General features: G+C 43.3%; 1 protein-coding gene across 7 annotated transcripts in view; it reads right to left on the bottom strand.

The window, feature by feature from the left end:
• The window catches only part of LOC115103085 (sodium- and chloride-dependent glycine transporter 1-like), an 89,222-nt gene that overhangs the window by 26,601 nt on the left and 47,929 nt on the right, over positions 1-14,692 (bottom strand). For 5 of the 7 annotated variants that reach the window (XM_065005746.1, XM_029623705.2, XM_065005743.1 and 2 more), the window contains exon 3: positions 14,153-14,250. The exons of 1 other annotated variant lie outside the window; for it this stretch is intronic. In XM_065005746.1, the coding sequence (XP_064861818.1) occupies positions 14,153-14,194 (42 nt within the window). In that variant the 5' untranslated portion in view covers positions 14,195-14,250. Of the gene's footprint in view, positions 1-14,152; positions 14,256-14,692 lie in introns of all 7 variants that reach the window. One more of the 7 variants, XM_065005744.1, reaches the window with a different exon arrangement.

Here is a 14,692-nt window from a genome sequence, read left to right as displayed (position 1 = left end):
AAGGGTGGTGGACAACACCATTACGGTGTGTAGGCATTGTGCCACAAGAAATCCGTATGATCATGGAAATACATGGAGCGTGGCCACACATTTAAAGCGTCATCACCCTGGTGCGTCAGTGACGGGAGCCAACTCAGCCAAGAATCAACAACGTCTCACCGCGGCATTTAAGCAGCCCTTTGCTGCAGAATTAGACCGGGCTGAAGCCATCACCAAATCCATTGGGATGTTTATCGTTGCAGACATGAGGCCATACTCTGTTGTGGAAAACAAAGTGTTTAAAGTGCTTGAGCCACGCTACAAAATCCCCTCGCACACCCACAGGAAAAGATCAAAATTATCAACAAAGTATCCAAGGCATCCTCTGTTGCCCTCACCACATACGGGTGGACCTCCAGGGCAACGGAAAGCTACATGACTGTGACTGCTCACTACACCACATACGGGTGGACCTCCAGGGCAACGGAAAGCTACATGACTGTGACTGCTCACTACACCAAATATGGGTGGACCTCCAGGGCAACGGAAAGCTACATGACTGTGACTGCTCACTACACCACATACGGGTGGACCTCCAGGGCAACGGAAAGCTACATGACTGTGAATACCTAGGATAGGATAAAGTAATCCTTCTCACCCCCCTTAAAAGACCTAGATGCACTATTGTAAAGTGGCTGTTCCACTGGATGTCATAAGGTGAAAGCACCAATTTGTAAGTCGCTCTGGATAAGAGCGTCTGCTAAATGACTTAAATGTAAATGTAAATGACTGCTCACTACACCACATACGGGTGGACCTCCAGGGCAACGGAAAGCTACATGACTGTGACTGCTCACTACACCACATACGGGTGGACCTCCAGGGCAACGGGAAAGCTACATGACTGTGACTGCTCACTACACCACATACGGGTGGACCTCCAGGGCAACGGAAAGCTACATGACTGTGACTGCTCACTACACCACATACGGGTGGACCTCCAGGGCAACGGAAAGCTACATGACTGTGACTGCTCACTACACCACATACGGGTGGACCTCCAGGGCAACGGAAAGCTACGTGACTGTGACTGCTCACTACACCACATACGGGTGGACCTCCAGGGCAACGGAAAGCTACGTGACTGTGACTGCTCACTACACCACATACGGGTGGACCTCCAGGGCAACGGAAAGCTACATGACTGTGACTGCTCACTACACCAAATATGGGTGGACCTCCAGGGCAACGGAAAGCTACCTGACTGTGACTGCTCACTACACCACATACAGGTGGACCTCCAAGGCAACGGAAAGCTACATGATTGTGACTGCTCACTACACCACATACGGGTGGACCTCCAGGGCAACGGAAAGCTACGTGACTGTGACTGCTCACTACACCACATACGGGTGGACCTCCAGGGCAACGGAAAGCTACGTGACTGTGACTGCTCACTACACCACATACGGGTGGACCTCCAGGGCAACGGAAAGCTACGTGACTGTGACTGCTCACTACACCACATACGGGTGGACCTCCAGGGCAACGGAAAGCTACGTGACTGTGACTGCTCACTACACCACATACGGGTGGACCGCCAGGGCAACGGAAAGCTACTTGACTGTGACTGCTCACTACACCACATACGGGTGGACCTCCAGGGCAACGGAAAGCTACTTGACTGTGACTGCTCACTACACCACATACGGGTGGACCTCCAGGGCAACGGAAAGCTACGTGACTGTGACTGCTCACTACACCACATACGGGTGGACCTCCAGGGCAACGGAAACCTACTACTCCACAGAGGAGTGGGCGATGCGAAGTCCGGTGCTACAGACACGCCCCCTCTATGAGAGTCACACAGGCACAAATCTGGCGCAGGTACTGCTAGAAGCAGTAGCAGAGTGGAAGCTAGAGAGGCCCAATAGCAATATCCCAATCACCACAGATAATACCTAGAACCAAGAAAATGCAGTGATAGAAGTATCTTCACAAGGTCCTTTGCTGTTGTTCTGGGATTGATTTGCACTTTATGTACCAAAGTACGTTCATCTCTAGGAGACAGAACGAGTCTCCTTCCTGAGCGGTATGACAGCTGTGTGGTCCCATGGTGTTTATACTTGCGTACTATTGTTAGTACAGATGAACATTGCTCCCAAGAATGAACCAGACTTGTGGAGGTCTACAATTATTTTCCCTGTGGTTTTGGCTGATTTCTTTTGATTTTCCCATGATGTCAAGCAAAGAGGCACTGAGTTTGAAGGTAAGCCTTGAAATACATCCACAGTTACACCTTCAATTGACTCAAATGATGTTAATTAGCCTACCAGAAGCTTCTAAAGTCATGACATAATTTTCTGGAATTTTCCAAGTTGTTTAAAGGCACATTCAACTTAATGAAAGTAAACTTCTGACCCACTGGAATTGTGATACAGTTAGTTATAAGTGAAATAATCTGTCTGTAAACAATTGTTGTAAAAATGACTTGTGTCATGCACAAAGTAGATGTCTAACCGACTTGCCAAAACTATAGTTTGTTAACAATACATTTGTGGAGTGGTTGTAAAAGGAGTTTTAATGACTCCAACCTAAGTGTACGTAAACTTCCGAATTCAACTGTATAAACTCAGGTTTGCTTTGCTTTCTTTCCCTTTTTACTTGTTTTTGATGATGTGGACACGGGCTATTTTTACATTCACTATTGTTCAAAGGAAGAAGGTAATCATGCCTCATATTGCACTTTACTTAACAATTGAGTATTGAATATTTTATTTTAAGATTCTATTTAAACATTGAAAAGTTCCTTGTTCGTTATGTAATAAATGGAAAGCAAAGTTATATTTGTTATATTTGTCTCCCTCTTTTTTTTTTGCTGATTCGAAAAATGATCCGATCCGTGACTCAAAACAGTGATCCAATCCGAACCGTGAGTTTTGTGTTGCACCACTAGTCCTTTAGGTTCCTTTCGGCAAACTCCAATTGGGATGTCATGTGTCTTTTACTGAGGAGTCATATTTACATATTTACCAGACCTATGCCAAAGAGCTGAATAAGAATCCATCAAACAATATCTACTGTACATGTGGCCTACAGTTACTTTACAGCCTTATTCTAAAATATATTAAATAAAACATTTTCCTCATCAATCAAGACACAATACCTCCTAATGATGAAGCAAAAACAGATCATATATATATATTCAGACCCTTTGCTATGACTCGAAAGGCACACACCTGTTTATATAAAGGTCCCACAGCTGACAGTGCATGTCAGAGCAAAACCCAAGCCATGAGGTAAAAGGAATCCTGTTTCCATTGATCATCCTTGAGATATTTCTAAAACTTAATTGGAGTCCATCTGTGGTAAATTCCATTGATTGGACATGATTTGGAAAGGATTTGAAAAAAACAAACAAGCCATGAGGTCGAATGAATTCTCCGTAGAGTTCCAAAACAGGATTGTGTTGAGGCACAGATTTGGGGACGGGTACCAAAACATTTCTGCAGCATTGGAGGTCCCCAAGAACACAGTGGACTCCATCATTCTTTAATTGAAAAAATGTGGAATCACCAAGACTCTTCCGAGAGCTGGCTTCCTGGCCAAACTGAGCAATCGAGGAAGAAGGGCCTCGAGTGACCAAGAACCCAATGGCCACTCCGACAGAGCTCCAGAGTTCCTCGGTGGAGATGGGAAAACCTTCCAGAAGGACAACCATCTCTGCAGCACTCCACCAATCAGGCCTTTATGGTAGAGTGGCCAGACGGAAGCCTCTCCCCAGTAAAAGCACATGACATCCCACTTGGAGTTTGTCAAAAGGCACCTAAAGACTCTCAGACCATCAGAAACAGATTCTTTGGTCTGATGAAACTAAGATTGAACTATTTGGCCTGAATGCCAAGTATCATGTCTGGAGGAAAACTGGCTCCATCCCTACAGTGAAGCATGGTGGTAGCAGCATCATGCCGTGGGGATGTTTTTCAGTGGCAAGGACTGAGAAACTGGTCAGGATTCAAGGGAAAGAAGAACGGAGCAAAGTACTGAGAGATCCTTGATGAAAACCTCAGGACCACAGACTGGGGCAAAGGTTCACCTTCCAACAGGACAATGACCATAAGCACACATCCAAGACAATGTGGGAGTGGCTTCGGGACAAGTCTCTGAATGTCCTTGAGAGGCCCAGCCAGAGCCTGGACTTGAACCAGATCGAAGATCTCTGGAGAGACCTGAAAATACCTGTGCCGCAATGCTCACTATCCAACCTGACAGAGCTTGAGAGGACCTGCAGTGAAGAATGGGAGAAACTCCCCAGATACAGGTGTGCCAAGCTTGTAGCGTCATACCCAAGAAAACCAGAGGCTGTAATTGCTGCTAAAGGCGCTTCAACAAAGTACTGAGTAAAAGGGTCTGAATACTTACGTAAATGTGATATTTCTTCTTTTTTTGTGCCGAAATGTCTAAAAACCTGTTTTTGCTTTGTCATCATGGGGTATTGTGTGCAGACTGGCGAATGGGAATTTTTTTAAATCAATTTTATAATAAGGCTTTAACGTAACAAAATGTGGAAAAAGTCAAGGGGTCTGAATACTTTCCGAATGCGCTGTACGTTGGCATAAGCTACACAGTTTACGTGAATTGAAGCTTGCTACTCTCACACAAAAATATCACGCAGTTGAAGGACGTCTCTCTGTGTGATTTGGGCTTCATGTAGCTAGGCCAAATCTAAAATGCATTTAGAAAAACTTATATTAAAAAAAATATGTTTAAAAACAACAACGAAACATGTGCGGCTGTTTTAAAAAAAAAAATCCTGTTATTGCTCAGAAGGGAAGACTTCCATCAATAGAACACCCTCCCAACAACTCTCACATTGGAAGCTCAGTAGCCTAACACTCCTTCTACCATCCATTCTAACGGAGTTTGAATGTCATTTGAAAATAACTGAAGCTGATAAAAGACCAGGTTGTTATCGAACTTCAAATCAAAGTCAACCAAGAGTGACTAATACAGTCATTCCAATACCAATGTTTTAAAGTGGCACACGTAGATCCCCTAGCTAACTAACTAACTTCACTTTGGGAGTAAACACGGGTGGGTTCAGTTGTACTCAACTGTGATTAAATAGACCTGGATCCTCAATGTCCTCAAAGGCAGCATTATAAAATGTATGTGAGGTGAAAGTAATTCAACTAAAAACAGCGAGACTGTGGCTTCTCACCCGGCTAGCGGAGGGCCACATTCCTCCAGATCCCATTGGGCATGGTGTGAATACCTACTTTCCATGGTTGATTAATTAAGTGTAATGGTGAGTTGTCAGGAAAGACAGGGGAAAATTGGGCCCAGTCACAGCAAATGGGGTGCTTTGATGGCCTCCCAGAAGCAGGGGTCATCTCTGGGTTACATCACTCAAGCACTGCTTACAGTCACAATCACATCAAGATCCCCTGGGTAGCTGGCTGGAAGAGCTGATCCTATAGGCTACTGCATCATGGACAGCAAAACATGCCTTTCAATCATTAAACTAGGACTTTGTTTAGAATACCTGATAAAGTGTGCTTTAAAAGTTATTGAAAGTCATATCTTGGTCATACCGAATTTTGAATGAATTTCAAATTGTAGATATACATTTTTAATCAAATATTTGAATTGGCAGTTTAACAGTTTTCTCCAAAAAGCAACACATCAAATTTGAAAATAAAAACAAGCCATATGCAAATTATTAGGCAAATAATCTGTACCAACCCATATCTACTTAACTTTAATAAACAACTATATCATTCAATTAAATATCCAATCACAAAAAAAATCCCAATGAGACAGCATCAATTGTAGGCCCATATTATATTAAAAATACAAACTGAATGGATAAATACAAATCCCACAATACACTATGAATTGTTATATCATCCAAGTACACCCCCCCCCCCCCCAAAAAAAAACACTGCAATAGCCTTACCTTAAAAAGTTCCATAGTAACTGTTGGTCAACATACCCCTTATACACACCAATGGACTTCCTGTGGCTGAGCAACTTGAGTATCTGACTTATACTTAGGGAGGGTCTACCAGTGGTGTAACCATTAGTCAAAAATGTTTTGCAACAGAAACCGTTTACCCCAAATGGAAAACGTCCCTTCCCATTTCGTTCCATTTGGTTCTGTTTGGTTCCTAGTGAACACACCCTAGGGCTCCATGTTGCATCTAGCTACCCTTGCCTAGGAGTCTGGGGTGCAGTAGGAGTGGTTTCCAAGTCAGGAACCAAGTTCTAGGCAAAACAGCCAGTGACTAGCAACTATATCCTGTTTGTTGCAGTTAGACTTTTTTGGGAGCGATGGGTTGATTTAAAAATGCAAGACAGCATTAGGCTAATTAATAGCTATGAGTAATTGCCTTGACAGTTGACAATGTTAGTAATTAAGTTGCCACTAGTCTCGGGTTGTCAGACTCATGTTCAAATCCAATACCTGGATGGATTTCTGCAGATAAAACAAATGATTGAATGGCTGAGAGCTATAGACGCTCCTATAGAAAAAACTGTCTGTGTTAATTTGTGCAGACAACCAGGTCTCGCGTCAGCCACGCGGATCGCTTAACTAGATAATTAAATTACTGTGCACTGGGCATGGCCGTTAAGTGATGCGGGAGACAGCCTACGGAGCTATTGGCCAAAGCAAGCTGTTCACCTCCACCTCGCTCCCACAGTGAGAACCAACCGCACATACACTTAGAGAATCCTTTAATCACACACATACTGTATAGACAAACACACACCTTATCCCATCTCATCCCCAGATCCATCCCTCTCTCTCCCTAACAAAAATATTTAGTTGACATCAAATATATCATAAACTCCTTTTTCATGACAATTCACCCAGCAATACTTTGAACTCCATCGCGGTTGACAAAGCAGTCAGCTACATGTAACTGACCACACTGCTCAACCATGAATGAGCATTGTTCTTTGGTCATCATTTGACTGTATAGCTTTGAGCTACAGTACACTTTAAAACAGACATCCCATGTTATTCCAGAAAACTGACAATGTAGACATCAGACAAGGCAGACTACATTTACAGTAGTATTTGACAAAAACTTAAAGGCTGACTTTACCAATTCAATTCAAGGCAGGGTGAGGCAATTTAAAGAGTCTTCGTCATTATAACAGTACTCTGGAGAATTTCAGGATGACATAAATTGACCCAGTTTAGTCTCTCCTTAAACAAGAGAAGAAAGAAATCATGCAATACTGTATGATAAGGACATAAACATCTTAAAAGTCTGTTAGCATCAGGTCCTGACAGCCTCCCTTCATCACTCACACGAGGTCTGGTTTAGTACGCTGGGAGCAGGGGAGGTCAGTTTATAATTTTAAAGAAAACCACAGATATTATTTGGGGTTTAGTTCAGCCAGTACCCAATAGACAATAACATGCAGGTAAGCACATCAACTAGACTAACTATGCTGAATTATAGAGAACTTCTCAATGAGATGACTGGAAGTCTAACATCACTTTGAGAGTGTGCTGGGCCTATCAACATCTGCACCAATGACTTTTCAAAAATATCTTCAGCCAACTACATCCTAGATGTGTTGCACAATCTGTTTGTAAGATGTTTAGCTGAGAGAGATGAGCATTCAACCCAAAAATCAGGTTGAGAGGAGATGGAGACTTCTCTTTCCATGCTTTTTCCTTCCATTCGTGACAGTCCTAAATCTGAGCCTCTTCCAAGCCGTGCTCCCTGTCTCCAGGGCATGGTCTGTCATATCATTAACAACACTGCACCATAGATCAAGACACTGAGCTGTGGTAGAGAAGTCATGAGACTCTACTGTATGCTAGGGTACTCTATTTCAAGTTCCTAGGCCATTCACACCGAACCTGACCTGCCAATTTGTGTGTCCCAAATGGCACCCTGTTCCCTATGGGCACTGGTCAAAAGAAGTGCACTACATAGGGAATAGGGTGCCATTTTGGACTCATACAATGCCTCCAAAGGTGCGGAGCCTGAGGAAATAGAGCAGTACAACCAACCTTCTAGTCACCTAGCTCTCACACACTTAACACACTTCTCTTGAACCTATTAAACTTTATTCTTTAATGTCTGCACCAAATACGGGATTTGAATAAGCACAGGACCATCTAATCGGAAAGACCTATGTTTTGATGATGGTCCACTGTGGCAAACTCAGAGTAAAGAGTGATAAATCCCCTTTCATCATGCAGCTGTCGTCAGCAGCCATAGCACTTTTAGCACAGACCAATTGCCAGCAAGTCATCCAGAGGAAATGCACTCACTGACATCCAGGCTAATCAACCACTCAAAACATCAATGCTTAGAATGGAATGACACCCAACTAGTAACTGAATCCACTTCACAACATCCAGTGGAGACAAAAGAAGTCCCATATGGCCTTTTCAAACGAAGTCTGTTATATTCCACAAAAAAATAGGAAGAGTGCCTCACTGTTAGAGTACGCACGTCGAACATCTCATTCTATAAGCATGGGCATTAATATGGAGTTGGTCCCCCCTTTGCTGCTATAACAGCCTCCACTCTTCTGGGAAGGCTTTCCACTAGGTGTTGGAACATTGCTGCAGGGACTTGCATCCATTCAGCCACAAGAGCATTAGTGAGGTCGGACACTGAAGTTGGGCGATTAGGCCTGGCTCGCAGTCGGCGTTCCAATTCATTGCCAAAGGTGTTAGATGGAGCTCTGTGCAGGCCAGTCAAGTTCTACCACACCGATCTTGACACACCATTCCTGTATGGACCTCACTGTGCACAGGGGCATTGTCATGCTGAAACAAGAAAAGGCCTTCCCCAAACTGTTGGAACAAAGTTGAGTAAAGTACAGAATCGTCTAGAATGTCATTGTATGCTGTTGTGTTAAGATTTCCCTTTACTGGAGCTAAGAGGCCTAACCCGAACCATGAAAAACAACCCCAGACCATTATTCCTCCTCCACCAAACTTTACAGTTGGCACTATGTACTTGGGCTTGTAGCGTTTTCCTGGCATCTGCCAAACCCAGATTTGTCCATCGGACTGCCAGATGGTGAAGGGTGACTCATCCCTCCAAAGAATGTGTTTCTACTGCTCCAGAGTCCAATGACGGCAAGCTTTACCCCACTCCAGCCGATGCTTGACATTGTGTATGGTGATCTTAGGCTTGTGCAGCTGCTCGGCCATGGAAAGCTGCTCGACCATTTCATGAATCTCCCGTCAAACTGTTATTGTGCTGACATTGTTTCCAGAGGCAGTTTGAAACTCGGTAGTGAGTGTTGCAACCAAGGACAGACAGTTTTTACGCACTTCAGTACTCGGCGGTCCTGTTCTGTGAGCTTGTGTGGCCTACCGGTTCGTGGCTGAGCCGTTTTTGCTTCTAGACGTTTCCACTTCACAATACCAGCACTTACATTTGACCAGGGCAGCTCTAGCAGGGCAGAAATTTGACGAACTGACTTGTTGGAAAGGTAGCATCCTATGACGATGCCACGTTGAAAGTCACTGAGCTCTTCAGTACGGGCCATTATACTGCCAGTGTTTGTCTATGGAGATTGCATGGTGGTGTGGTTGATTTTATACACCTGTGAGCAGTGGGTGTGGCTGAAATCGCTGAACTCATTAACTTGAAGGGGTGTCCACATACTTTTGTCCATGTAGTGTATGGGGTTTGAGAAAAAATAAGATTATTCACGGGTGGTTAAAGCTGCAATATGTAACTTTCTCGACGGCCAGACCAAATTCACATAGAAATGTTTGTTATAGATCTTCTCATTGAAAGTAAGTCTAAAAAGCAGTATATCTGTTCTATGTGTGCTATTTCTATGCTTCTCGCTCTCAAGTTTAGTTTTTGCGTCTTTTATTTCAGGTTTTGTACACCAGCTTCAAACAGCTGAATATACACGATTTTGGGTTATTAAAAATATATTTCACAGCAATTTAGATGTTACAATGATTCTCCACATTGCATGTTTTGTCACATAAACAGACATTAGGCAAACTATTAGAATTTTAGCAACCAGGAAATGGCAGAGTGATTTCTGCATATTGCACTTTTAATGTTTACAAGAATCCATATTCTTGGTGGAATGTGACAGATCAGTGTAGTTCATAGTTCAGGAATGTTATGACCATCTTAAGAACTAGGCCTAGATGTCTGTACTCAGCTAAATGATTTAACACCGATTACCAGACATATCAATCGCTGCTATTGTTGTATATTGTTTATCGTTGTCATGCTAGGTAGGTGACCACACTGAGAAAAGTTATGTTATGTTTGAAAATCCCCTAAACCAACTATTTCTTACATAGAAGGAAACTCAAACTTCACAGTGGGCGGTCCCATCTGCATTTCTTATTTTATCTGCAATATGTCTGCAGGTCAGGTTAAACCAGCCTGAACGCCATATAGTGTCCCAAATAGCACCCTATTCCCTATATACTGTAGGCTTAATGCACTATAAGGAGAGTAGGGTGCCTTTTGGGGACGAAGCCTAGGTCCGCTAGGTCTTCATACTGATCTCAATAGCAGTGAATTATTAGATTGTTTCTATACATCAGTGAGAGTATAGAACACTCAACAATGGTGTGCGGCACGGCCAGGCTGCACCCAGCCAGCCAGGCTGTGTTGTACTGCAGTGTGGGGCTAGCTGCCTCCCCTCTCCTCTCCTCTCCTCGCTGCCAGCTGTGGGTCCAGGAGCACAACATGGCTGGAGACAGAGCCCACAGCACTGGGAGAGCCAGAGGCCCCGAGCACACATATGTCTGTGCACTCGCCCCTCAGCTGCCTGCCCTCGATCTCTCCCTGCGTGTAAACACTCCAACCACGGACTTCCGCTCCATATAATGGCCCTCTCAACACCACCTGCACCCAGTTGGAAGCGCTGAAAATAGGCTGGGGAAAATGGGGAAATTAATGTTCAATTGGAGTCGGATGTGCTTCAAATGCGAAAGCCACTAATTTAGCTAATTTAACACCCATTGCTTACCAAAAACATAAGTACATTTTTACAGTAACCAGGCCTAAATAGTTCTGTTGGTATTTTAAATGAATCCCATCGTTTCAGAGAATCCTCTTCATTCATTCATTTATCCTCCAGAATAAGAAGCAATTGGTGAAAGAACATATTTGAATGAGGAGGGATATTTTTACAGGAGTTAATCATCTTATTACAGTGTTACAGAATTAGTCTAACATTGCAGCCAAACTGCTCTGCAGGGTATTGAAGTTAAATATGCAGTACAATAACATAACATAGCCATACCCAGATTTAGGAACAACAGTAATCTGCTCCAAAGCCTCCAAGGGAAAATAATATCTGCTTTTTAACTCTGCAGCTCTCATTAGCTTTCTGGCATTGCCTTTCACGATCTAGCAAATCTGTTTCTGTATAGTGAAATCATTTGGGTCAATCATTCCAAGCTATGTTTTCAACTGCAATATGTTCTTGTCCAATCGGAAACGGTTCGGACAATTTAAAGAGACTTCAGTAAAGAAAAAAGAAAGACCAATACATGAGGATTACATTTGTGGGCAAATCTTTACATCAAAATCTATGTATAAATCTTGAAAATTGAGCCTATGCCCAAACTACAATCTGTCAATCTCCGGACCCGGCAACAATTTCAAGCAGATTTCAAGCAATGTCACCATCAAATGAAACCAAACTGTCTTTATGAAACCAAGGGATGACGTTAGAGTGCCATGACATTTTTCCTGATTGTGAAAGGCTGTCAGACTAAGTCAGAGGTGCCTACACTAGCCTACCATGCAATTACCACATCCTTCTGAAGTTCTTATTACTTCAATTATCACTCGAGCATGCTTTACAATCACAGATGACCTTAGACAATTGTATTCCTAACAGCGGGGTCAAACTACTGCAGAGAATTCACGTAGGCTAGACCGGCTCCTTTATGAATAAGGAAATGGGATATCTGCTGAAAAAGTGGTTTTATAATAATATATGGTATTTAGCAGATGGTCTAATCCAAAGTGACTTACAGTCGTGCGTGCATAAACCTTTTACCTATGGGTAGTCCCGGGAATCAAACCCACTATCCAAGCGTTGCGAGCCATTATCTACCAACTGAGATACAGAGGACAGCAGTAGCCTAAACCATAAAAGTAAACCAATAGAAAAAGTCACATCCCCTTTGGTACAGAGAGTCACTTATGACACATGATAGTCAGTCAGGGGAGCGAGGCAGTGCGGTAGGTAGGTAGGTAGCTGTCCTATACAAAGCGACAAGGCTCTGTCTGTCTGTCTGAAGGGTCTGCCGTGTCAGGTGCACCTGATCCTAGAGCTCTCTCTGTGACCCATCATCCTGTCAGATAAACCAGTCGACACAGGACAGCAGTAGTTCACCTCTAACAACTACTGTAACTTATTCAATGGGACTTCTCAGTATAACGTCAACATAAAACGTCAATAATCGCCAACGGCTTTGTAAGCAATTCACCAATCAAACAGTATGTGGTCTTTATTCACTTTTAGGAATATGTCTATAGCAATGTGACACATACATTTTCCAGCAGAAATACATTACCAGGTAGACTCTGATGTTAACGCTATCTGAAACCTGAACCTTCTGAAGAACACAATATCAAATAGATTCTAGAGTATGTCGCATACCAGGATTGAATCAGAGGTACATTGCATCATTCAAAATAACTGTACAAACATTGATCGCATCCTTTGTCACATGCACCAAGGGCCATCCCTTCATCTGAGTAAATAGAGGCTGTTTCGCCCTACATAGATAAGAAAGCTTTCACTCAAATCTGTATCCATCCTAACAAGGGGGCGACGGGAGGCGAGGCGCTCAATGAAAGTGAACGATAAGAACAGTCTGCAAACAGGGCATAGGGAACTCAACGTTCTAAATGGACTGTTTGTGGACACACTAGAGAAATGGATAGGATGTTCAGTATCAGCAAGCAGAACAAGAAAAGATACATTGAGAACAGCCAAGCCTAAAATTAGACCAAATAGATAAGCGTAATACCTAACAGGCCATGAGCCTTTTAAGAGAGTTGTATCAATGAATATTGGCTTGACAACTTTGTGGTGCAACATGCAACATTTTTGTTTCCATTGTAAATGAAGAATTTTTCTACAGATGAGAAATCTAGATGACTCCTTGTCAACCCTTTAAGTTCCCCTACACTTCTAGGAGCACGGTACATTCATTTAGATGCATGGCTTGGACAAATTTGCATTACATTAACTTCTCACACACACACCAAAACAGGGGGCATACACACGTACAAACAAAATATATATCTCTGAAAAAATAGGGCTAAATTAAAGCTTTACCTACCGCGAGCAACACCATTTTTTTTATCTTCATAGAAATGTTTCTTTAAAAGTATGTGCAATGATCTCAGCGGCCCGTTTCCTTGTGTTTGTTACTGAACACTAGGAGGCTTGCTCAGTCTTCACAGCGGCCAACCAAAAGATGTGACAAGACTTGGCGCTCCACATAAATCGGCAAAGAACAAAGTGCCATCACGGATATCTATATATTTTTATTTTAAACAAATCTTTTGGTGGAATTGTTTAACTGACAAGTCCCTTGGCCACTAAAGAGAGTGGCAAAGGAAGAGAGAAAAAACATAAATATGAGCCAACCCCCCTTTTTAGGACACTTTTCCCTTTCCCACTCTGTCACTCTTTCACAGTTAGCCTGCCCACTTCCTTAGAAACTTTAACACACACCCCTCAGCCAGCACCACCAGAACTTCCCACTGCAATTAGTTATAAAAACTTTTCAGTCCAGCCACACGTGGTCTGGTTTTTAAAGAGTTGTATCCCCCTTCTCACGTGGTATGGGGGCTATTGAGTCGTCACAGACCCCCTGAATGATCGCCGAAAAATAAGGCGGTCCAGACAATAGGTCGTCTTGATTCATTCAATTCTTTCAGGACCTTGTACCGTCGTCCGGGCAGCTCCACACAATTGCTGCTTTGATAGTTTGGATAAACTCACTCTCTCTGTTTAATCTAAAAAATCCAATCCATTTTTTTTTTTAAACAGTTAACTGTCCAAGGTTTTCTCCACGAGTCGACAAAATTACAACATTTTGCTAGAGATCATTGGTATCACATACATCTGTGTATCAAACAGGTCACAAGATGAAAATAATTAGTAAAAAGAAACTGACCTGGTCAGCTGTACAGGCTGCATTGCTGTTGGACTCTGACATGGTTTGATAGTGCCCAGTGGTTCTCTCGTTTCCACTCCTGAGTTCTTCATTCACACCTTTCCTTTCGGTTACGCAGAAAGAGGGGGGGGGGAAAAGAACAGCCTCTTTTTGCCCGGGGTTGATTAATGCCTGAATTATTTTCACCTCATTTCATCTGATGGAGTTCTGTTTCCTCTCCGCCTCTCTCAATCATTCGGCATGGTAGCGCTCTCTCTCTCCCTCCCCACTCTCACTCACCCTCCCTTCCTCCCCCTCTCTCGCTTTTATTGCCCTCCCTCTCTGTGTCCCCTTTCTGTTCTACTTCACGATTTCAGGAAAATGCCCCCCTCCCATTCCCAAAAAGACAGGAGAGATCCACAGCTTTTGCCTCTACCTCCACAATGAATGGGTTGTTGTCATTGCAGCACCTTGGCTGCATACAGAGCGAGGGGAGCTGCTGGTTTAGCTGCCTGGAGTCAGGGCTCCTGCCAAACCTTCCTCAAGAGATGAAGGAAAAAG

This window comes from Oncorhynchus nerka, linkage group LG20 (genome assembly GCF_034236695.1).
Source record: "Oncorhynchus nerka isolate Pitt River linkage group LG20, Oner_Uvic_2.0, whole genome shotgun sequence".
NCBI lineage: Eukaryota > Metazoa > Chordata > Actinopteri > Salmoniformes > Salmonidae > Oncorhynchus > Oncorhynchus nerka.
Note: the sequence above shows the minus strand (reverse complement) of the source record. Positions and strands in the feature narration are given on the sequence as shown.